The sequence below is a fragment of the Pocillopora damicornis genome, chromosome 3 (genome assembly GCF_964200805.1).
Source record: "Pocillopora damicornis chromosome 3, jaPocDami1.2, whole genome shotgun sequence".
In the NCBI taxonomy this organism is placed as follows: Eukaryota; Metazoa; Cnidaria; class Anthozoa; order Scleractinia; family Pocilloporidae; genus Pocillopora; species Pocillopora damicornis.
This window is the reverse complement of record NC_142672.1, coordinates 11,855,830-11,881,221: the sequence shown is the minus strand read 5'-3', so window position 1 is coordinate 11,881,221 and position 25,392 is coordinate 11,855,830. Positions and strand designations below refer to the sequence as shown.

At 35.5% G+C, this 25,392-nt stretch overlaps 4 protein-coding genes and 1 pseudogene across 6 annotated transcripts; 3 read left to right on the top strand and 2 right to left on the bottom strand.

Moving 5' to 3' along the window:
- Positions 1–194: 194 nt before the first annotated feature.
- LOC113666098 ((Lyso)-N-acylphosphatidylethanolamine lipase) lies at positions 195–4,256 on the top strand. Its single transcript, XM_027181858.2, has 5 exons — positions 195–372; positions 451–566; positions 1,198–1,716; positions 2,394–2,505; positions 3,003–4,256. Exons 1-5 carry the CDS (start codon positions 326–328, stop codon positions 3,298–3,300), a joined length of 1,092 nt encoding a protein of 363 aa, XP_027037659.2. The 5' UTR covers positions 195–325; the 3' UTR covers positions 3,301–4,256.
- Positions 4,257–5,873: 1,617 nt separating this feature from the next.
- Positions 5,874–7,359, bottom strand: LOC149048241 (uncharacterized; annotated as a pseudogene). The gene has a single exon (XR_016184609.1). The product of XR_016184609.1 is annotated as an uncharacterized LOC149048241 (transcript).
- Positions 7,351–11,398, top strand: LOC113666096 (1-acylglycerol-3-phosphate O-acyltransferase ABHD5). Its single transcript, XM_027181856.2, has 5 exons — positions 7,351–7,493; positions 7,584–7,696; positions 8,226–8,750; positions 9,280–9,391; positions 10,021–11,398. Exons 1-5 carry the CDS (start codon positions 7,471–7,473, stop codon positions 10,313–10,315), a joined length of 1,068 nt encoding a protein of 355 aa, XP_027037657.2. The 5' UTR covers positions 7,351–7,470; the 3' UTR covers positions 10,316–11,398.
- Positions 11,341–23,525, bottom strand: LOC113666093 (copine-3). 2 transcript variants are annotated; one of them, XM_027181854.2, is made up of 16 exons: positions 23,142–23,525; positions 20,236–20,415; positions 19,098–19,172; positions 18,797–18,871; positions 18,163–18,246; positions 17,984–18,073; positions 17,379–17,477; positions 16,739–16,819; positions 16,358–16,417; positions 15,662–15,795; positions 14,969–15,023; positions 14,575–14,626; positions 14,227–14,360; positions 13,895–14,058; positions 13,234–13,303; positions 11,341–12,589 (listed from the first exon to the last, which is right to left on the bottom strand). In XM_027181854.2, exons 1-16 carry the CDS (start codon positions 23,313–23,315, stop codon positions 12,473–12,475), a joined length of 1,644 nt encoding a protein of 547 aa, XP_027037655.2. In that variant the 5' UTR covers positions 23,316–23,525; the 3' UTR covers positions 11,341–12,472. The 2 variants fall into 2 exon arrangements, with proteins under 2 accessions (XP_027037655.2, XP_027037654.2); XM_027181853.2 differs by having other exon boundaries at positions 13,234–13,306; positions 23,142–23,523.
- On the top strand, positions 23,492–25,158 carry LOC113666094 (small ribosomal subunit protein uS17m). The gene is made up of 2 exons (XM_027181855.2): positions 23,492–23,652; positions 24,374–25,158. Exons 1-2 carry the CDS (start codon positions 23,557–23,559, stop codon positions 24,566–24,568), a joined length of 291 nt encoding a protein of 96 aa, XP_027037656.1. The 5' UTR covers positions 23,492–23,556; the 3' UTR covers positions 24,569–25,158.
- Positions 25,159–25,392: the final 234 nt, after the last annotated feature.

Here is a 25,392-nt window from a genome sequence, read left to right as displayed (position 1 = left end):
TTTGGATTACAATAGATATATTTTATTGAACATCAGCCTGTCTTACAAAATTATCCATTAAATTTTAAAAAAAATCCTTTATAACAGGCGAAGCGGATAGCATTACGTAATTCCTATAATTAGTTCATCCTGGGTTGCTTAGTCACTGTTCAAGTGGTCACATAACAGCCCGTGTATGACGCATTTCTCAAAAAGAACCAATCACAAGACCGCTTTTCTGCGTCATCCTCATTGAGAAGATGTCGAAGCTGGTAGACTATAATAGTTGAGTTGCAACATTTTACGTGACTAGTATTTCTCAGAGGTGCTGTTAGTAATCAGGAAAATGGCATCAGCTATAACGGAAGACGTCCGAGCAAACAATGATCGAAGGTACCGCTAAGTTGCGTTTTTTTTTAATCTGTAAAATGAAGATTTTCTTTCTACAACCTCTTTGTTTACATTTTGTAGTGTGGTTGCATCATCAGTGGAACTCGAAAGATCAAGGTGCTGGTTTCAGAGAAGATGTTCATGGCGACCAACCTCTAAAAGTTTGCTGGAAGCTGCAGAAGCGAGAATTTGGAAATGTAAGTTTTCGAGGTTTTGATTCGCTCATAAGCAATAGTTATCCAAAACTAACCAGATATAGTAAAATGTTAGCGATGCTCCTTGTCAGTTCCCGCGAGAGGTTCATCAAATTGTCCAACAGTAATCAGGTTCAGGCTCAACAGTGCCTGTGATGAGGGCGATGATTATCTATCTTGAGTTTCGGGTTTTATGGAAAAACTCATGAGGATGGCATTAGAGGGTGACATTCTTCAAATTTTCTCCTGGTCAATGGGCCAATGCGTCTTCTCGATCGTGCAAAAAAATAAAATAAAATAAAATAAAAACAGGAACAAAACGCAACGAAATAAAACAAAAAAAACTGAAATGTAGCAAAAGGTGAGGTGAGATCAGCCCCATTGACCAGGTTCATTTGAGGAGATCTTTGGAGCGATGTGCTCATCATTTTAGATGTCGACACCATTAGACAAGGTTGATCAAATTAATGAATAAATATTTCGCACAACAGCGATTTTTGATTGGCAACAGTAACCAAAAAATATTTATCATGATCTATACACTATATTTATTTGGTAATGAAAAAATAAATTGCTATAGCCTCAAGTCATCTAAGTTAACATTATTTAACCAAATGATTTTGTATCCATACAGTTGTCAAGTCTCGTTATGAGGGCAAGCATGTGCCAGTGGAAAACAATGAAAGGATATGGACCTTAAAGTTTAATCCTAATGCAACTAAAGTACCACTGGTGATGATTCACGGCTTTGGAGGAGGTGCTGGCCTGTGGGCACTGAACATTGATGCCTTAGCAAAACATAGGACAGTGTATGCAATTGATCTGTTAGGATTTGGCCGCAGCTCACGACCACAGCTGAGTGGAGACCCGCAAGAAGCTGAAGAACAATTTGTTACGTCTATTGAACAATGGCGGCAGGAAATTGGGTTGGAAAAGTTTGTTCTCCTTGGGCACAGCTTTGGTGGCTTTCTGGCAAGTTCATATACATTAAAACATCCTTCCAGAGTTCAGCATCTTATCTTAGCAGACTCTTGGGGCTTTTCAGAGAAACCAGCAGAATTACAGTACAATATTCCAACATGGGTGAAGGTTGTGGCAACTCTTATCCGCCCATTTAATCCGCTGGCAGGACTGCGAGCTGCAGGCCCGTGGGGTAAGTTTGAAAAATTTAACCCTTTTATTCCCACAATCTCATTAATAATTTTTTTTTACCGTCTGCCATACAATTCTTATGATGCTAATTCAGAGAAATAAATTGGTATTAGATCAACTAATAATCTCCTGACTCAAATTTTTTTTATTCTCATCACTTGTTTGCTGGATATTTTAAAGAGAAATTCTCTCTTGGTCACTCATGGGAGTTGAAGGGTTAAATTTTTTCTTATTGGTTACACATTTTATCATTAAGAAAAAAAATAATGGAAAGTGGGGGGAGGGTTGGGAGTGGGGAAAACTTCATCATTCATATACCTCCTGTAGGGTTTTTTTCAGTTTCAATCCCTCCAATTTAGAACTTTAATTTAGCTTCTTTCTACCCTTAAAACTTTATGGTATGATTTTTAGCAACCCATCTCAATTAGGAATTTCTTTTATATTAACAAAATCAATTTAATTGAAATGCTCTTGTCAGCAGAGGTCCCTTAAAATAACTGACTGCTTAAAATTGATTCTGAAAGTTACGATAATGTAATGGGTTTGAATTGTTTGAAATGTTATAGGTGGAAGTAGGAGTTTATTTGATTATAACATGTCTGGCCATAATAAAAATAAATGATACTACACCCAAAAAATAGATTTAAAGTGATATGCAAGTTTTTTTTTGTCTTGTAGGACCATCACTGGTGCAGAAATTTAGGCCTGACCTTCAAGGGAAATTTGCTAGTCTTCTAGAAGATGACACCATTTTCAACTACATTTACCACTGCAATGCTCAGAAACCAAGGTAAATAAAAGAATGGAATAATCAATTATGAAATGTAGCAAATGCCCTTCTCCTCCATCGAGCCCACTTCTCTAATGAGCCCCTCCCCCCTATAAACTTTCCTATCAAATTAGCCCCTCTCTCTAACCACCCTTCCCTTAAATACACCCTCCTCTCAAGTGCACCTCTCCAAAAAGTCTCCCTCTCCAAAAATCCCCTTTTTCCAAATAGTGCTCCATTAGGAAGGTCCTGAAATAAATAAGCTCCACAGGCCCAGAGAGGTTTACAAGTGTCTTAAGAAACGATAGTAAAATAAATAAATAATGGGATTTAGCAGAGGACATTCCATGAGGTGGCTCTTCTTGTCTGTTGTTTCCAGGTCAAATTAGAATTTATAATGCTGGTTTTTGTTTCTTTTTCAGTATGAGGAAATAAGTTTGTAAAAGTTGTCTCAGACAACAGGGCTGATTTTTATCTAAGTTAATATTGTTTAATTCTTTTCTTTTTTTGTGTTTCAGTGGTGAAACAGCTTTCAAGAAGATGTCAGAGTTGTATGGCTGGGCAAAATTCCCCATGATTCACAGAATTGGTGAATTGGACAAAAACATTCCAATGACAATGATCCATGGCTCAGAGTCTTGGATTGATTGTTCACCCAGCTATCAAATTAAAAATAGTCGCAGTGGTTATGTTGATGTACAAGTGATTGTTGATGCTGGACACCATGTTTATGCAGATCAGCCAGAGGCATTTAACGTGGCTGTAAATAAAATTTGTCGCAAAGAGGATAAACTACTTTATGTGACCATTGACTGAACTAAAACTCGCAGCTTTTAAGCATGTAAAGAAATAGGGACATTATTGAGGTATCAGTTTATATATCTTAACTGATTGAACAATAATCAAGTCATTTCTATTTCAAGCTGACTTGATCAGTGTTGAATTTTTTGTGTCTAAAAACATAACACTAAGGTAAGCTTAGAAACATATCTATTGATCTTATTTTGACATTCATTCATTCCAATCTACTGGCTGGAAAATCATTGGATATTCTAAGGGGAATGAGGGTTTAAAAAACCAAACATTTAAAACTAATGCAACAATCAATTTGAAGCTTCAACATCCCCCTCCTTCCCCCCATGCACCCCATGAGCATTTGTCTGTTATCTGTGCCTGTAGGGTGGGGAATTCAGACCTTACCAGGCTGGGGTGGGTAATTTGAACTGGAAGTGTCAAGTCTTTCTAGTGAGAATACAAGTGTTTTATTGTAAATATGGTGAAGTTTAAAGGTAAAGAGCTGACTTCTTCAAATGTTCCAATGACTAGGGGGGCTGCCACAGAAAGGAGATGTTAAAGCTTTGAAGTGATTGATGCTTAAGCAGCTAACAAAATGATGGAATTTCCAAAGGTTTTGGGCTGGGGGGAGGAGGATTAAAACCAACAGCCAAATTGTGCATCATATTTATGTATGTATTAGGATACATTTCTTCTACTTCTGCGAAGTTGTTTTCTTCATTTCCCTGCAAATGTATGTCTAGACTCCCACAATTCATTTTAAACTATCCACATTATCGTTTAACTTGTAACATAACACAAATACTGTAAAAAATTGTTCATAGAACCCTTGTATTTAAAATATTTATATTAGTATGTTGTTTTCAAAAAGTTATACTTCACTCACAAATCACCAACAGATTTTGAGTTGTTTAATTATATACAATTATTTACATAGAAAATAATCAGAAATATAATCAATAAAATTTTTTAACACATTTCAGACGTTATTTTTGTAATTTGATATTTCTCTCTATCATCTTGGTGCAAGCATTGTTCTTCATTAGATTCACTGGTCTTTTGCAATCTCCTTAGATGTGGAAACTGAGATCCCTCCAAATTACATCGTAATGAAACAATTGTGATTTAAAATTGGAACGAGAATGCTTATAAAATCTGGTCAGTCTGGAAAAAAATTAGTTAGGTGACAGAAAAACGTAACAGGTACATATACCGAAAAACCCTGAGGACATGGACGAGCACCAACAACAAACTCAACTCACATGTGAGGCCAGGCCTGGGAATCGAACCCCTGGGCAAGGCGGTGAGAGGCACCTTCCCTGCTCCTCATTGTTGTTTTGCACTAGACGGCTGGGAAATGTGCAAAGGTTGAAACTACACGTGTAGAGCTATTACCCTGCCGCTCATTTAATCTTTTGTTCCGCTACAACCCGTTGCTTGGGTTATCGTCGTGATTTCCAATTTTGAAAAGAAAATCGAACGCCTGATCGCAGGTCAGAGAGATTGATCCGAGTTTTATTAAAATAACGTGGTTAAAGACCGGGAGTTGGTGCAAAGGGTGATTTAGCAAAGTGAAATTTAACAGCTGAAAACAGAGTTTGAATACCCGCCCATTTCAAGGGTCATTTTAACCGCGCATGTGTAGTGGTGTTCGCGTGACGTAACAAAGATAAACAATAGATCGTTTTCACGTGACGTCACATCATTTCCGGTCGGCCATATTGGTGTACCACTTTCGATTGCGTAATCCCCGTAATTTTTCCACAATTATCATTCCCACAAGTAAAATGGATTCAAAAGAGTAAGAAAAAGAGTCCCAGAACAAAAGCGGGGTCGACTATTCTTTTCCAATATCCGAATACGCGAAGCAGCTGGATTTTCCAGTCAGAGATCGATATTTACAGAAAATAGCGGCAATTGGAATTGATCCAGTTTTATTCGAAGGGAAGGACCTTAAGCCGGACTGTTTGCCTCCTGTTGAATCCACAGATATTTTGTGTTATCTTGTCTTGGAGACAAGTTTCCTCACTCAGAAACAGTTTAAAGCTTTCCGAAGTCTTGAAGCATATAACCAAATGGTCTCTGGTTTTATCGCAAGCGTGCAAGGCCACATAATCGCCGACAAGTTTCTTGATTTAGCAAAGGTGAGACATTCCCAGCGTATGAACGACTCTCTTATTTCATGTTGGGTTATCACGGAAAGAGAAGGAACAATTTTGTTTGCACACTGCTTAGGTTGCAAGGCTGGCCTGGCAGAAACCTGTTCGCATATAGCAAACGTGCTATTTTATCTGGAAGCGTGGACAAAAATAAATGGCAGACTTGCCTGCACGCAAGTGAAGTGCATGCTCGTGGCTTTTACCTACCTACGTCAAACAAGTAGAATATGAAAAGGTGCGAGAAATAAACTTTACATCCGCAAGGAAAATAAAAAACGATTTAGATGCCAAGATTGAGAACCTCTCCAATGTTTCCATCCCTGATAACTCTGCTAAAGGGAACGTGTCAAAGGAGATCCCTGTTCCCTCAAAACCGGAAATGGGTACCTTTTATGCTAAACTTAGTAAGTCTAGTAGCAAGCCCATCGCTCTAAGCTTAATACCCGAGTATGCAGACAGCTATATCCTCAAAAGTCGCTGCGTACCTACAATTAGCGATCTGTTTGATAAGAGGTACCTCGCTCTGAGTTATCCTGAGTTATTAAAAGCTTGTCAAGAGGTAGATATTGAGATTACAAAAGAACAAATCTTACAAGTTGAGAGAGATACTGTCGCACAAGCGAAGGGTAACTCTCTGCGATGGTGAAACCACGGTCAGCCAAGACCAGATCCCCAGGCAACAACCTATTTAAAAATTCCACAGTTCTCAGTTAAATATTTGTCTGATGTTCGTCCTCCCCAAGCTTGGGAAACATAGGAGATTGTACCTTGTAGAGTTATCCCAATCAGCACCTTAACAGTGTTATGGTGTTTGTACGATGACCATGTCTGTGCTCTTGCGAGCAGATTTGATGGTCTATTAATAAATACTTCGAAACAATCAATAATCACGGTAGTTTTGTTTCCAAATGAATATTTAAAACACTGTGGTATAGTTCGCCATAAATCCTCACGTTCAGGCCAGTTGATAAGTGGAACCAGGCGTACATCTAGCGCTACCATCCAGGATGAAAAAATCCTTGAAACTGTTGAAAGGGAGACATTAAAGCGATATGAAAGATCTTGATGTGGAGCGTCAAGTTTAAGTTTTATCAAAGTCATGACAAACTCTTGAAATGTGGTCAGATTCTGGGACTTGTAAGCAACAAACGGAGAAACATGTTCGAAAACATTTTGCAGGATATCGAAGGAAGGCAATCCAGTGTAGAATTTAACTTTTTCTTCGTTTTGTACAAATTCCCACCGATCAAAATGGTTTCCGGTCAATGTTTAGAGAGCTGAATAAATATTCAAACTCTTCAGTTTGTGTGCCAGCTTCAACTGTTAATTTTTTCTCTTCGTCCTCATTTCCTTCAAAGCTGAGGTTTGAAACCTGTTCACCGGGCTCATTAAGTTTCTGTCTCTTCGCCGTTCGCTCTAGTTCTAGCTCTCGTTCTCTCCTTTCAAAAGCCGGCTTCTTCACCAGTTCACGTTCCCTCGCTCTCTCGCTTCGTTTTGCCGCCGCTTCTTTATGATCTGCTCGATCAGACGCTTTCTTGTGTCCCAAAAGCAATGTCGGAACCCAGTCAATATTAAATTTATCCCAGCTCTTAGCTGCCCTTCCTGAAACAAAATGCTTTTCGCACACACGATCGTTTTCTAAGATCTCTTCGGTCAGATCGTCACTGCTTATCGCTGAAATCCAGCGCGATCTTCTTTCTTCGGATAGTTTCTGTGCCTCTTCGCCTTGATTTGTGACCACAGAAGGCACCCTTGCAAAGTACAACCCTTTATCTCGTCCACTTTTGCTGCCACAGCCAACGATCAGACACAAAACCATGTTCCACGCGAAGGACGCTACTAGTTTGTTTACAATTGAGGTACACCAATATGGCGGCGTAGCAACGGTAGTCAAGGAATTGGTCACGTGAGTGAAAACGATCTATATACAGTACATGTTTCAATGTTGGATATGTCAGACGCTGACCAACAGCTAATAAACAAAGAGAAGATGAAGAAAACGTGACCTGAACAACATCTCTTATAATAACACATGGAGGATACGAGAGATCAAAGGTAGAGTAATAATCAAGTGGTTGAAGTTCTTTTTTAATCCATAGAAGGCTTTCTGAAGCAGATTGAGAATATTTTGTTTTTCTCTTGAAGTGTTGGCGGGAATGAATCAAGCGCTGGCGCCTGCAGTTGGATTAGTAGTTGGTTTACGTGGTCCCCGACCTCAGAGAAGCTGTTAGAGGAAGCAGAGTCTCAAATATTACAAAGTGAGGGTTCAGTGATCATTATTTCAGCGAAACTTTATGATGTCGCGATCAAACGAGTGAAACATCGCGTGTATTCTATTGTCGCTTAAAAAAGTTACGTCAGCGTTTTATTTATCTGTTTGTGTAGATTGTTCAAAGCCATCTCAAAGCTTTGACTAATTCATTCGCTTTACGGACTTCACAAAACTACCTACTGCAACATCCCTCATGTTTGAATTACTTCCGGGGTTTTTTCGTGCTGTACGTGTCCTGCCCTGCATAATAATTTCTATAACCATCTGACCTTGAACTGCCTTCATTATATCCGTGTGCCCAAAACTTATTACGTAACCAGATTCACGCTAAGAACGGGAAAGCACACTCCCTTGCATTGGGCTCTCCTAAAAGGTCATACTAAGCACATTTCTACTAAAGATATAATTTTTCAATTTTATGATTACTGTATCATCCGTGGTTAATAAAACATGACAAACAAAAGGGAAAGCGGAGCTATATTTAACTCTGTCTTCCTGATGAAACTTTCTCATAGAAACCCAATCCCATTATGAAAGCCGATTTGTACCGTTGGAAAATGGACAGAGAATATGGACATTAAAGTTCAATCCAAAAGCTAGCAGAGTACCATTGGTCTTGGTTCATGGGTTTGGAGGAGGTGTTGGTCTTTGGGCATTAAATTTTGATGCCCTCTCCAAGAACAGGTCTGTTTATGCATTTGATGTGCTGGGGTTTGGTCGCAGCTCCCGGCCTCAGTTGAGTTCAGATCCATTGGAAGCTGAAGAACAGTTTGTGGACTCCATTGAGAAGTGGCGAGAGAACGTCGGCCTTGAAAAGTTTGTTCTTTTGGGTCACAGCCTCGGTGGGTTCTTGGCAAGTTCTTATGCCTTGAGGTACCCTTCCAGGATCCAACATCTGATCTTAGCTGATCCATGGGGCTTTCCAGTGAAACCTACTGAAGATAATATGAATATACACATCCCTGTGTGGGTTAAATTCCTAGGAGCTGTTTTAAGTCCATTTAATCCATTGGCTGGATTACGTGCGGCTGGTCCATGGGGTGAGTAAATAAATAAATTACGAAGTTGATGCTATTCTTTCAACATAGTGGATGCCAGCCAGTGTGAGACAAATCTTTTACATTGAATTACATGTCAGGCCTCCACAGCAGTGGGGGTGAAAGCCTCCACCCCTAAGTCCTTCCCTTTGGGCAAGTCCCAAGATCTCATGAGTAATTCTCTTCACTGTCTGCCATAGAGTCTTCATGATGTTAGTTTGGAGAGTTAGGGATTGGATCAACTGTCAATTCCTGAATTGTTTTTTTCCTTTTTTCTCATTTCTTGTCTGCTTGATATTGAAATAATATTGTAAGGAGAAATTCTGTCTCTGTGATTCATGGGAGTTAAAGGTTAAGAGGCTCTCCTTGGTATAAACCAGGTAAAGGCCTGACCTGAAAAGTGAGATCCTCATTGTCCCATACTTGATGGTTGAAGCAGAGAGAAAAAGGCTATAACTTTATATTATCAATTATATTTTGATTACTACATAATAATGGAATGTTTGATGTCACTTTTTCTTGTAATTTATAGGTCCTTCTCTAGTGCGACAATTCAGACCTGATTTTCAAAGAAAGTTCTCTAGTATCCTGCCAGATGATACCATATTTAACTATATTTATCACTGCAATGCACAAGTACCTAGGTAAGAGAGAGAGATTTGGTGATGAGTAAAAGATTTCTGTGATTTCCAACGAAAGGGTTTTTGTTGACAGCTGACTAATACCCATTTTATTTAGGAATGGAGAGAAGCACTCTGATAGTTATGTGTCTCCTAGAAGATAATATGCAGTGACCTCAACTAGGCAATGGGAAAGACACTGAGGAGTTTTATCAAACAGTTGGTTGTCCCTCATTCATTGCTCAGCACCTAATAAATGATTGTTATTATCCAAGTGCACAAAGTAGAGTACAAATAATGTGCAAATAGAGTACAAATATTCTGCAATATTTTACAGTTATTCTGACAGTTGGTTATTTTGTACCGTAAAAGACCCTGTTTAACCAGTTGGTTGTGTGCGCTACACTTCTCTATCTGCTTTGCTTTTTCCACCTTATGCAAAATCAGCTGAAAGACTTAGCAGAAAAAAGACAGTTGGATAATAAATAACTTATTAGATGTTTTGGTGTGTAGTATTGCTGAGTATTTTTACGAGCTGTGCGATATCTTGACAAGCCCATAGGGTAAGTCAAAATATGGCACAACTCATTAAAATACTCAGCAATGCTTCACACCAAAACATCTAATGACAGAGATATATTTATTCTCTACAGTGGAGAGACAGCTTTCAAGAACATGACAATCCCATATGGCTGGGCTAAGCATCCAATGATATATAGAATTGGTAATGTCAACAGAGACATTCCTATAACCATGATCTATGGATCAAGATCATGGATTGATCACAACACAGGGAAAGAAACCAAAGAAAGACGAAGTGGATGTTACGTCGATGTTCAAGTAATTACTGGAGCAGGACATCATGTCTATGTGGATAAACCTGAGAAATTTAATGATTTAGTGGAAGGAATATGTCAAAATGTGGACAATGATGATAGTGAAAAATAATTTAGTTTGGTATATGAACATTCAGTCTGTAAATAAGGTTGCCTAAACATTGACAATTATTGTCAAGTTACTAATTCCGTTAAAATCTCATGTGATAGTGTGCTGCACCATTTGAAAATTTTGTGGGTTTTAATTTTTTCTGATGGTGCAAATAGCCCTTTTTAGATCAGAATTAGTCACAGGCAACCAGAAACATTACATGAAAGAAACATCAGAGACTGAGGTTAATAAGTTGGCCAGTTGTCTGCCAATTATTTAATTAGCTAATTGAAAGACTTGAGGAAACTCAAGAAAAATTATATTTTGGGCTAGACTGTGATTAGAGGCTGGTATCCTTGCTCAATTCTGGTGTTTAGTCATCATCAATGAAATGCAATTGATCAGTTGAGAGGTACTTTTCAGCTCCTATTTGAAGTTACTGGTTCCTCTTCATAATCATCACATTGCCACATGAACAAAATGGACATGGAAATTTGTTTACTTGGTGAAACTTGTTATATTTAAATTACCATTTATACCTGTAGATACTTATTGTCCTGTATGCATTATTTAGTGAATAATTCTTCACCTCTTGCTACACCATCTGGCTGAAATTACTACTAACAACTAAAAAATTTCATTCAATAAATTGTAAGTTAATTTAGGAGTATAAAACAGTTGGTGATGTAGTTTGTAATACTTTGGAATTAGCTATGAAAATTGCACTCAAAAGACATCTTAGGTTTAATTCTCAATTTTAGCCATGTTTAACATGTTGAAAATTTTGATGTAGGTCTGTGATTAGTTGAAATTATAGTATCATTTTTAAATACATCTTATAACATAGTGTTATTTTCTAAACACTTTAATTCCTTTATGGCAAATTTAGTATACAGGCACATTTTCCTTGATATTTATTTTTAAATAAAGTAGCTCCACCTCTTTATTGTTCTTCAAATTATTAATATAACTATTATGATTTGGGGGAGATTAGCCTAAATGTTATTTTTTTAATTCAATGAACTCAAGGAAATGTAACTCAGAACAATCATAATATATTTGATATTGTATTCTGTGAATTATAAAAGGGATGATAATTGATGATACATGTAGTTTTTATCACTAATTATAAAGAAGCCTATGTCTCATGTCTCAACTTCACGTCACAAGGATCATTCTAGATTTCTGAGTGATATTGAGATTGACCCACTGCTGGGAACTTTACACCAGAAAATGAATAACTCATTTTGTCACTTTCTGGATGAAAGCATGTAGAATTCTGATGATGTTACATTTTTTGACAATGAAATTTTTTACTGCACACTTGTCTGGAATTTTCCCCTTACACTGACCACTATTTTGGAGTAAAATAACAATATTAAGGTCTTACAGTTGTACAGACTAGGATTGTCTAGACACTATTTCAGTTGATTATAATTTGCCTTTGCATGATTCAGCTTAGTCTGTTTCCCTAATCAAAAGTACATATTAAATAAGCTAAGAAATACACTCATCAGTCAAGATCACCCATGAAAACTTGCAAACATGCTCCTCACATAGCTGCAATCCAGCATCTTCACTGATAATTTATAACTCACACTGAAGACAAAGGTGCCAAGAGGTAGTTTTTTAATGACTACCTTCTACTCAACCAACTAAATGAGGAAGGAAAGATTACTTTATACACATCAGAAATCTTCTCCACTTACTTTTAAACCTTTTGACCCTTTGAAAGTAACTCAAATCTATTTCCTTACAATATCACCACTGGATACCAAATTAAGATCACCTCCTTAAAGGAAATTATCACCAGTTAAAGAGGCCCTTCATTGTTAAATAAATTCTCCTTGTCAGCACCTTAGGAAATGTCTAAAGAACAGCATGGAGACTACTGATCTAAGGACGTAAAAGGGTCAAAGATAATTATTGGCAAACTTTAAAATATCTAAACCCTAGATTTCTGAAATAAATTTTAATTCCATATTAACCTTTCTACAACTCACGTGGGGAAAACTATGACATATTAGGGATTTATCCATCTTTAGAAAACCAAGACTTACCACTGATATAAATAAGTATAGTTTTAACTAGTTGGACTTTATATTTCTGGTCTTTTTACACAACTTTTCCATAATTAAAAGCCAACTGTAAGCTGTAACTTGTCTTGTGTATCCTCTTTTATGGAATATTCACATTTGGTCTCTGTTGTGGTAAAATGTTTCTTGCCCTGAAGTAGTCTGTCAGTTGCTTGGGAACCTCAGCCAAGACTTCTTTTGCTAAGGCAGCAGGAGAAACCTAAAATGCAAGCTTATTACTTACTCTATTGATCATGCCATAAATTCTTAGTTGATGATCAGAAGATATTTATTATTTTATTACTAGCTCTGCATGTGGGTAAGATGAAGTGAAATCTGTGTTTGAATTGATTCACTTCACAAGCAAAACCAGTCTATCTTTCCTGTTTTGAATTGGCAACTGAATTTGCATGACTGTATTGACTTCCCTCAATAAGATAATACTCTTGGTTTATTAAGCTGGCTTTCTTGTTCATAATGTAGCCTCTGTTCTTTTTACCATTTCATAGACCAAAATTTCACCTTGCCTACAACACAATGACACACCCACTTAATGTGGCCAATATCAAGCCATCGTGACTGGTGGTGACTTCCTTGTAAAGGGTTTGTGATGGAATCATACCTGAATAGGAAAAAACTTTCCCTGGAAAGCCATATTCTAGAATATAATTATACCAAATGAATATATATCCTAAGGAAGGGGGGAAAGAGGAAATTTCAAACAAGGGAGTGGTCTCTCAAGCTGAAATAATAAACAATCACTTGCTTTTCAGTGACAGTCCAAGAACCCATGCAAAAGAATTATGGGCTTCCCATGGAAAAACTAACTGTGGTTTGTAAAAGGATGATCAATACAAAGCTTACATTTTTAAATTTCCTATAGGGGACAAACTGAACAATATCTCTTTGAGCAGCTTTTCCATGAGCCATCAACCTGCTGGCAAAAATGAGAATAAATTATCTACTCAGCAAGGTGTAATAACAGTACTCTAATCTGCATTTTTGGGTTCACTATACTTAACATTTTAAGTGACCCATACATATGAATCTGATTACCTCTGATTATTTCTATGCAGATCTGAATACATAAAACACAACACTGAATATAATCAACTATCCTGTCCTTAAATTGTTAACCTGTGCATATGGGCACTCATATAGGTATTGTGGCAGAAGCAGCAATTTTTCTCACCAGCTTTACTTTGGTAGGAAGAGCTTGTCTGAGCTCCTGTGTCTGTGAAAGCCTGCTTGTATGCTAAGACATACTAATCAAGAATGTGAATCTATATTCTGACTCATGTCACCTGTGTGGACACACAGACACTTTCATTGATTGACACTAATAAAGTCCAAGTTCAAATGGCTAGAAAAAAGCCCTGCATGCGTATGGCCCAGCAAGATGAAAAATGCAAGAAGACAAGAAGTAAGACTGAGCAACAGTCAATGATAAAATGCTGAGACAGAGTTACATTTAAGTCCTATTGGAAGGAAAAATATTAACTAAACTCCATGAACAAGTACTTACACTTGGTCATCACTATCTAGTTCCTCCATCATTGCAAAGTCAGCACTTCCAACACCCACAATTATGATTGACATGGGAAGTGCTGATGCCACCACTACAGCCTCCTTGGTCTGATCCATGTCTGTGATTACGCCATCAGTCAATAACAGTAGTATGAAGTAGTTCTAAAAAAGCAGTTCAATCAATAATAAATTGTGGACAATGTGGCATTGGTTAACTATACCCTAAGATGCTTGATAAAATTGAAATAAGGTGGTACAAAACTTTGGTAAATACAATTTTAAATTTATGTGTTGGATTAGATAAAGCATGTCCCTGTTTTTACAACTTACAGTGGCAGTTTGGGAGTGGGCTGCTTCATGTGCAAAGTGAGCCACATGGTTGATGATAGGTGAGATGTTTGTTGGACCATAAAGTTGTACACTCTGTATACAGGCTTGATAAGCTTGTACCAAACCAGCAAGACCTATGAAGTAACAAGACTAGGTTACAAACACCAATGTAATGATCAAGTTGTGACATTATATGAATATGCTCTAGAAGCCTACTGGTTCTGAAGTTGCAAAGAGCAATAAATGCAGCACGTTAATTTCATGTTGAAGCTCTTCTCAGGTAAATAATTCTCAGTCAGGACATTTAAAACTGATAACAAATAAGTTATAAATAATTGAAGTTCACACCTGCACAATATGGGTTATTGGGATTAAAATTCAATGGAAACTGGTGAGAAACCTGAAATGAAAAAAAAAAAAAAAAAAAGGGTTTGTGCAGCAGTTCCTTTCCATTAGAATCTTGTCACTTTTACTATACAGGTAAATTTCAATTTCAAAACTTAAAGCCTAGAAATATTAATCCCACATCACAATTTGATGACAGCTGCCTTGGATGTATGCTTAAAAACTAGAAAGAAAAAATATGAAAAGAGTACTGCCTAGGGGAAAAAATAAATACACCAACAAAAATAAACAAACTGGGACATTAGGAAACCTGTTTCTCAGATTTTTAAGAAAAAGTGAAAAACACTAAGGTACTTTTAGAATATCACTAATAAAATGTTCTGCCTGGAAAACCTACCTGATATGTCGGTGGAATTCTTGCTCCAAATCCAAAGGATGGAAAGAGTTTATCACTAGGAATGTGATAACGATGATTTATATACAACTACAAAACTTATTTCCTCACATCAAAACATGATTTTAATCAACTTTGCTGCATGCACCTCATTGCCGAGTTAACATGCTATGATAATCATAATTTGTTGATTGATGTTTTCCATTTTAGAGTTTGAGTAGAGAGAAGAACAGAAAAAACAAGGTTGAAGTGCCTTTTGCCTGACTACGTACATGTATTTACTCAGAGCCAAAGCTAGCCCTCAGACCTGGACCTTTCAACCAGTTGTCCTGCACACTGGTACTATCAGAGGGAGGCATTGGGATTTTTGGTTTTGCAGTTTTGGTGTTCATTGCAGTTCACAGATTGTCTGTTTTAAAACATTTGGGTTTTGGTATTTGTTAAAAAGCACTCCTGGGCTTTTGGATTTGGTATCCAATAGGGTTTTTTGACTTTTCCTATTTAGGTCACAGTTGCACCACCATTATGATCTTGAATAGCTGTGAATTAGATCGTTTAAAGTTTTGATAACAGGGATGTGAAAATTTGTCAGTTTTGATGATTTTGCATGCGGTTTTTGGTTTAGAAAATTTACAAAATAATGTGTCAGTTTTCTGGACTGATGGAGGGCATGAAACTGTCCTCAAATCTACACACCTATCATAGTCCTGGATGATTTCTCCTACAGCTGTCAGAGCCTGCTGATACTCATTTGGTGCATAAGGGTTGATGTAGTGAAGGGATGTTGACTGGTTTGGTTCACCATTGGAAGCTGTAAAATCTATGCCAACCTATTGGTTATTATCAAAGAACATTGAAGTTATTGATTCAGAAATGAACAATGTGAATCAGAAGTTGTCTCTTTATTTTCATAACAATAAATGGATACCCAAAGCTATCAACACTGCTCTAAGATTGTTGTTATAAATTTCCAAACAGATATTGAAGAAAAAAAAAAAAAAAAAAAAAAAAAACCAGAAATAATTAACATGGCTGATCTTTCAGAAAGTTTGCTATTAAGTAAAACAAAGTGCAACTTGAACACATTTTCAAGTTTGTCCCTCTACCCACACTTCTCCTCACTGAATTCTTGACTCCTTTAATCATCAGATAAGTGTGAACATGTAACTTCCTATTACTATGTCTATACATACTCCAGCATATATAGGTGATAAGAATTGACAAATTCATCAGCTAGAGAGAATAACCTTGACTCAACTCCAAAAAGTATATGTGCCACGAGAGAGAATTTTGAATCAACATTGCAGTAAGGCTGAGACAAAATAATATAAATTAAAGAACTCTCCCTGGATTTCTTATTTTCATCAAGTTAAACATAAATCTACAACTTACTGTGAAGTTTAGCTGGCAGCCACCTTGAATGAAGTCTAAGAACGAAGATACTTTCACAACCTAATGAAAGGATAATTTTTAACAGATGATGATAAAACACTTCAAAAAGATTATCCAGTAACCAAGGGAATTTAAGCACAACCCTCAAATTGGATTGTTTTTTAAAACTGGGCTAAATCACAGTGAAGAGTGACCCTTTTGCCATCTCAATAGTTTCTAAACAGAAATGATTTGTCTGTAAAAAAAAACTTTGTCTTTCAAGAGGAACAATAATCTCTTTGATATTTATTGTATATGTCCTAAACAAATTACAGAAAATCAATTGAAGACTAATAACTTAACAACAATTTCAATTATATTAATGAAAATCAAAAAACCAACCTCACATTTCATGACAAATACTACTCCAGAATTTTTGTAACCACGCTTTTTCTTCTGTTTCTTTTCATTAATACATGGCCACTAAAAACAAGTAAGAGGGTACATCTCAATTATTTTAATTTGTTCCCTATCAATAAAAATACTTAGCTGTTGAGGCTGATCTACTGATCAACTGTATGGGTTTCATGATAATTTATTTCAGCTTTTAATGAGAGATCAAAATCACCAATTGAAAGCAATTAAATAATGACATTAAGCTTCTCAGTGATTTTATTTCAAATCTCAGAATCTGAAGTCTTACATAAAGGATTACAAGAATCAATATTATAGGAGTTTACACTCCAACTTCCAGAAGTGACCTACATGCTACCTCTCTTTACAGTTTTGATACACTATCCAGAATATAGCTAATGAGAATAGATAAATTGATCAGCAAGAAAGTGTTATCTTCAAGTTGATGAAATATTAAATTATCGTTTGGTAACTAATATTCTAGGAAACACTTTGCACCTATAGAGGAGAACAACTAAAATCATATTCTAGAGGTTACAGTTTCAAAAATTTGACACCAAGGAAAACTTTGAACAAAGGAGCATAAATTCCAGGTACTACAATAAATGTCTTTAATTTTGTTCTGTACCTCCCTAGATGGTTGAGTAGAGCACATCTCACGAAGATTTGTTGTAAATCCACCAATAAAGTCGTGTGATCCATCAGAATCCCAATCATAGCACAAAATCTAAAAAAAATGATGGAAAATAATATTATATTATTTCAAACTTCCATATCCAGGGAACACCCTTAGGACTAGAAAAAAGTGTCCCTCTACATAATATAGAGGTTTCCCTTCAATGAAGGCAACTTATAAAATCCATCACTATGGAACCTTTATTCAGGAGACACAATCAGGACTAAGAAAATGTCCCCTAAACAGAGGTATCCCTTTTAAAAAATGTAACACATACAATGGAATTTCTAACCAGTGATACTCAAGACTAATAAAGCATGTCCTTATGAAAAAAGACAATAATGGTGTCTTCTCAAGGAAGGTAACAAATGAAAAGGGTATGGGGGCCTTTTTAAGACTGTAAGAGACAAGTTTTTGTTCTTTGGCTGAGGGTATCCCCTCAATAAAATGTGCACCAACTCTCCAAGTTTATCCATAAGTCTTCTACGACAAAATTTCAAGGAAACTGCATTTCAGTTGGATGGAAAGAGCTACAATATCCTTCTTTAAGTACTTACTCGAATGGTCCTGTCATAATCTCCATTGCACAGTTGCTGCACTGGAATCTGAAATGGTTTCCATTTGGGATTTAAATTGTTCTGAATAACCTGTATAAAGGTGACAAAAGCAAGGTCATTGTAATAATAAGGTATCAAAATCCTAAATCTTATCCAATCATGTACCTTCACAAACTAACCTCTGTCCTATGTACAACAACAAAACTTCCATCTTCCTTTGATCTTGCAAATTCCAAATAGGGATCACTCTTTCCAAGAAAATCCTTGAAAAAATTTTAAGAGAATGGAACATACATGCATAAACATCTTAAAAACAAATTTATGAAATTAAAATAAGTTGCTCTACCTTAGGTAAGATTGGTGATAATATGGCTTGTGTGTGTTCATGTTTCATGTAAATCACCCCTGCTATGAAAAAAATGCCATAAAACTATGTCTGTTCCAAAAGTCACCCTTACCCTTATTGGTCTTCTTTTAATTTATAGGAGAAATCACATCACCAATTTTCCTCTCTGTTTCTACACACTGGCATGTTATCAGATTATGAGAATTAAGAAGGTTATCAATCTGGGGTTTATTGCTTAAATGTAACCCCATATTCTCAAGATTGTTCCAAAGAGAACAGTTTGGAGAATTTAGCTTTCAGAGATTGGGAGTGAAAGGATTAAAAACCCAGCCCGGATCTAGAAGTCCACAGTAGTGGCACTACTCCTGGTAACCTGTGCTGTTGAGTTAATTCTGCTTATCTTCCATCATAATTTCATTGTAGAAAACAGCATGCGCTATTTGTCATAACAAAGCCATGCCACCAACCTTTTTGTCTAACTTTTCAGCTCTAAACTGGAAATGCACCTCATCGTTTCCACCAGAAACTTCTTCTGCTACCACCTAATAATTGCAGCAGGTTATTTAAAAAATGAATACAAGTGTTTAGTTAACATCAAACAGTACTGGGATCAAATTACTAACTAAAGAATTATTAATAATTCATCTAATACTTGTAAAAAAACAATGATCTTAGCATTACCATTATCATTTTGCCTTATGATATCATTAAATGTAATTTTTAGTTGTTAAGAAGAAGGGAGGGAGGGTTTATTAAATATCAACCTACCGTTATCATCCCAGCTCGATTCTCAGCAGTACCTTTAAGAACTAGTGGTTTTGTATAAGTTCCAGATGACACAAGCTGGAAACAAACATGAGAAATCATGATCAGGGAAATTCAGTAACACATCTCTTTAGGGCTCTTTTGATATAGCTAGCACCTGGTACTTTGAATTGAAAATATTACAATGAAGATCTAACCAGGATTGTTGTATGATATGTAATATTATTCCTTTACCACGCCTTTTTACCATATTAGGGAAATAAAACATGCAAAATATGGCATGGTATGGCATATTTTATGGCATGGTGGACAGAAAGCAGAGCAACAAAATGGCCTCACTAAGTGATCCAAACTTCCATTTTTAAGGCTTGACTTTTCAAGAAATAATTTCTTGGCACCTCATATTTTTTTTGTTAGTCATAGAAAGCACGTCATTGGTTTTACTTCCGTCTTTCACACAGGCCATTTTCAATTGATACTGTGCTCAGATGTACCATGGGGTGTATTTCCAAAACACTTGAAAATGAAATAATAATGCCAAAATTATGAGTATCTCATTCAATGGTTCACAAGTCATATAATATGAGAAGACATTCTGCTCATTCCTCATATTTTTCTCTGCTCTTATGAAGCTTGGAGAAATACTTTACAACATGCAAAAAATATGTGTGTAATATAGGTTAAACCATTGAATGAGATGTATTTACACAATGTGGTTAATCACTTTGCTCTAAAAGAACTTCTTTCTATAAAGGAGTACATACAGGGTAATAGTGAAACATCACTTGAAACCAAAAGTAACAACCTGCTTGGTGAGTTAAGCTATGATGGGCTAAGTACATCTGTTATAAAATGATCTGCAGCAAAATTATCATCAATTCCATTAGTGCTTCCATTATCAGAAATCAGGATAAGCTTTGGCAGCAAGAGACTGTTAGCTACAAGTGTGCAGACTTTTACGATACTGAAATGTGGAGCAAGTACAAAGAATTTATAGCTAATGAATGATAAATTACCTGAGTGGCTACAAATAATTATTCTGTGATATTTCTGCATGCAGTTTAAGATTTATTCATTTGTAGTTCAGTGTAGTTAAACTGTTAAACATAGATGTAGCTGAGTATAAAAAGTTGTAGACTACCTGACCCAAAGTGCACTCCATTTCCCCTAAGAAATCAGCAGACTTTAGACTCATGGATGAACTGTCAATGTCATAAATGAAAAACTTCAACTTCTGCAGCTCCTCAAAAAAGTAGTCTATAATAATGGCTGTTGAAAATTGAGGGTTCAATGTGTTATCCAACCTTTCTGTTCTTCCAACCTGAGAGTTAAAAACATGTTGTCAAGTAGAAGTCTATTGCATACTGAAAGGAGTATAACATTCTTGAATCAGCTCATCTCAACTGAAACAAATTTCATCCACACCTCCCAAAGAAAATTTTTCACTGTGCAAGATGACAAACTTGTACATGTCACCTTCAATGGGATTAAGTAGTATTACACTCAAAAATAAACATCCACTTCTAATTATTTCTTTTTTAGTACATTTAATGACCAAAATGGTGAACTATTGTTTCTATTTCAGTCTTAAAAAAAGTTCCTCCTGTAAATAGTAATTACAGTTTACAGCTTTCAGAACAGTTCTTGTTTTATGTACAGAAAAAGAGCGTGAGCAGGCAGCATATTTAAATAAAGTTTATTGACTTTTAACAAACTTTTTTGAAAAGTGTAAACAGGAAGAGTTGATCTAAAATGCAAGATTAATGAAGTCTGACTTGCCAATTGAAATTTAAAGGTCATACAGCCATAATCAAAATTAAGAAAACTGAAATAATTTTTATTCTAAATTGTTTATTTTTAATTATTTTTTTCCTCCAAACCTTGGCAAGTGATAATACAGAATTAGATTTAAGGTGAAAAAGTATGTAAAAAATACAAAATTTTTCAAGGAAAGAAAATTTACAATACAAAATTAAACCACTTAAATTGAGTCATATTGTATATGGGAAGAAGAGGAAAGGGACACCTCTAGATAAAATATTATTGTGCCCCTTAAGTTACATCAGTATAACAAAAAACTTGTAATTTTTTAGTAAAAAAGTAGAGGAATACTTTCAAAAATAGCTCAGTAAATTGTCAAAGAGATGATGTTTCATAAGTATTGAGGAAGGTACCAGTGTAAGAGTGCTTTTCTAAACATCTCTTTTGATGGTTTGCCTCTCACTAATTATGGGATACTATTCCAAAAGAATCTACCAATAACACTCAGGCAGAATCTCCTGAGATAAGTTCAAAATGAAGGTATGACTATTTGATTAGATGATGGCGGCACTGCAGGTATTGTAGTTACGTAGCTCAGATACTAGTGAAACAGGTATATTAGGAAACTTTTCATTCTGGAAATAATCATAAAAAAGGATACAAGTCAAGTGTTCAGTTTAAAAATATCAGGAAATTATAATAATAATAATAATAATTTAACTCTTATATTGCACGCTTTCCATGAAATGATCAAGCGCACATTACATGATTTCTATCTATAGCAATTTAATACAGGATATCTAACTGATAATTATTTAAAATATACTATGATAAAATTAAAATATACAACATATGCTAAGATACTAGTAATTATCGTGATAAAATGAATAAAAAATTTCAAAAGACTTAAGGAGATACGTAGTGTGGAGTTATTGATTACATTAAAGAAACATAATTTATAATACAAACCACTTTGTTTTGTAATTTTACAATTTGAGACAGTGGAGCATTATAATTATTTCCCCATAGTGTACAAGCATAAGTAAGGTAAGGATATATAAGAGAATAATACAAACTAATAAGTGTTGCTTTTGGGGCTTTTTGGGTCTTAACTTAACCATTATATTTATATTTTTGCTAATTTTGCCACATATGTAGTCAATATATATAGTCACACCAAGTGAGGTGACAGTCAATATACACACTAAGGTATCTGACATAAAAGAGGACTTCTCTAAATGAACATTTACTACACTTGATGGTGGATACAAATTGTAATTTTCCTTTTGACAAGGCATAAAAATAAGATACTTAGTTTTCGTCAAATATAAGGTCAACTTATTGCTGCATAACCATTTGTAGACAGCTAGCAAATGATTCTTAATTTCACACATTAAATTGTCAAGATCACTTCCAGAAACTGTTAAAGGTGTATCATCTACATATAATCGAGTAAAAAAAAAAGCAGAAGACTTGAGAAGGTCATTTATAAAAATAATGAATGGCAAAGGTCCCAGTATCAATCCTTGAGGTACACCGGTGGAGATGGAACATGACTAAAAAACAACACCATTCACATGCAACTACTTCTTCCTGTTATTTAAATAAGATTGGAAACAGTTACTTTCTCTTTGTTGTAATCCATAATACTCAAGTTTATTTAATAATAATTGATGATTTACTATGCCAAAAGCTTTACTTAGGTTTAAGAATAAAGAAACCACATAGTTTCCTTGATCAAGAGCAGAAGTTATTTCTTCGATAAGACCAATTAGACAGTCAAAGGTTGTTTAACCTGATCTAAATCCATATTGTTTGGAGGAAGTCATGTCTTCATCCGTAAGATAGGACATAAGCTGATTAAAAATACATTTCTCAAATATTTTATTTGCTGAAGAGAGAACTAAAACAGGTCGATAATTATTAAATATACAATAATTTTCAAAAATATTCTCGAATAATTGATTGCTGTTTTACATTCGTCATAAATGACTGCTGGAGAACCTGCCCCACGAAGTCCAACGATCTGAAATAATAAATCTCTAATCTCTAATCTAATTTCGGATCGCCAAGATTTTGCCAATAACATAAATGTGTAGCAATATCCTTGTAAAACTATAAACCTACAACTTGCTAAACAACTGCGAAACAAACAACCCACATCATTAAATTATATTTAGACCCTGCCAGTAAGTGAGGTTCTCAAGCTATTTCAATTGACTGTTGATTGCGAAACAAAAACATTCTTGAAATGAAATCAAATATATGCCTATGTACACTATTCACCTCAAACCAGCCACCATCTTTAAATGACATCACCACGGCCATTGGGTCAGACTTAGACATGACATCTTTGTCTCGCAGATTTCTGCAAGAAATATTTAGCTGAACACGAGTAACAAACTGTGAAGTTGAAGGTGCGCTTGGAGGTGCAGAAGGAGGAGGGTATGGCGCCTGCATTTTTGGTTAGAACCTTGTCTCGGCTTCCTTTTGAGACGCTTAAAACTAATTAACACATGAATACACAGCTTTCCGACAAGTTTTCAACCTACTTCCTTCATTGAAATGAAGGAATTCGAGAGTGACATCTGCAAACCACAAAATGCAGACGTAAAGGCAATGCGAGGCGTTGACATAAGCCTGGTACTTAGAATTGAACAATTCATGTAACGCTAAATGACATAGTAAATGAAAACCCAACATGGCGCAGTTCGTGGGAACGGTTATTGGAACCAAGATGAACAAGACGGCAAAGATCTTGGTAACCAGACTGGCCTTGTATAACAAACTGAAAACTGTAAGTTGGTGGCTTCTTTTCCTTTTTCGTGAATTTTCACAAGGACAATTTATATTTAATTTTTAGCTTGAACATAAATTTTAGCCGTATCAGTTATGCAGTCATTGATCCAGATCGGATCTTCGGTAACATTTAAGTTAGTTGGTTTCCTTTGTTTTTTACACATTTGTTAAGGATTTTGTTGGACACCATTATTAAATACAACTATAAATAGAAAGAAAGTGGAAATAAGTAACATGATGTGTCTAGTTTGGAAAACACACACACACACACATATATATATATATATATATATATATATATATATATATATATATATATATATATATATATAAACATTATATATATATATAAACCTGTTAAAAACTAATTTTAAACGTATAATTGCAATGAAGAAGTAGATCAGAGTAAGAATTGCTAAAAAAGCAAGCTTTTATGGCTGGCTGACCAGTATTAATTGTTTGAAATCTGATTAAAAGGTACTCTGAGACCCAGGTTAACTGCTTACAAAATGTGGATAAAATTAATGTCAGTGTTTCTTTGAAAATTGCTGCACAGAAAAGTTATTTTCATTGTTTTCATATTTTGTTTAACTTCAATTATCTTCATTTTTTGTTTTGTTTTGTTTTTTATTTTTCAAGTTCCTTATATCCAAAATCTTAAGCAGGAAACAAAGTTGAAACTTTTAACCTGTTGATTTCATTTTTTCATTTTATTGTAGTTCTTCAATGAAAGAAAAGTGTACTTTGCCCATGATGAAAATAATGAGTGTGCAATAGGGGACCTTGTGGTCATCAAGGAATGTCAAAGATTGAGCAAGAAGAAATATTTTACTGTGACAGAGATAGTTGATAAAGTCCCAAGAGTGGTTGATCCTGAGACTGGAAAGATTGTTTTGCAAGATAATAGAGAATGAAACTGTTTTAGGTATAAATATTTTTTTACATGAATGGAAGATCACAATATGGAGTATGGCAATAACTTCTGAATGTGAAGATGGGCAATTGAAGTCACATTTTGTTCTGAAAACTTTGACTCATCTTTGTTCAATTGGCTAGCAGTAATATTGCAAGGTGTCAAAGAGGTTTACAAGTTCATTTTGAAGTCCATAATTTTCTGTTATTTCTCCCTGAAAAAGTGAGTTGTTTCTGCATTTGCAGCAAGAGGGGAAGTCCTTAAGTCATCTACATGCAACCTTTTCGTGCTGGCCCCTAAGATTTTCTTGATCCACAATATTGGCCCAGCTAGCATCACTTTTTAATTATTCCCAACTTTTCACTTCATTGGAAGAAACAAAAATTTGAAGTCATCAAATAAATCATTAAGAACAGTAACACAATTCATTAAGGGAATTCTATCAATGAATTAACTAGCTGAGTGAAGAAATCAACTTTAATGCTAATAACGCCTTTTACTACTTTATTTCCTCACACTTTACCCACAGAATTGTAAAAATGTATTAGTAGTTCATGAATTAAATCCTTGAATTAAAATCAACTGCTTTTATAAGGTTGTTAATGTTACTTTGTTCCAATTTTGCAACATAAGATACGGAGTGATGAAAAATATTTCTTTGTTTCCCTAACCTCTAGTCTTCCCTGAGAGTTTGAAAAATGGCATTTTCAAGCTCTTAAAAATGCATTGTACCATAATTTCCATAAGATGCCCATGGACCCAATCTCAAAGTGATTCGGTGCTGTAGTTTCTACCTTTTCCTCAAAGCGTGTCCAAGATTTCTTG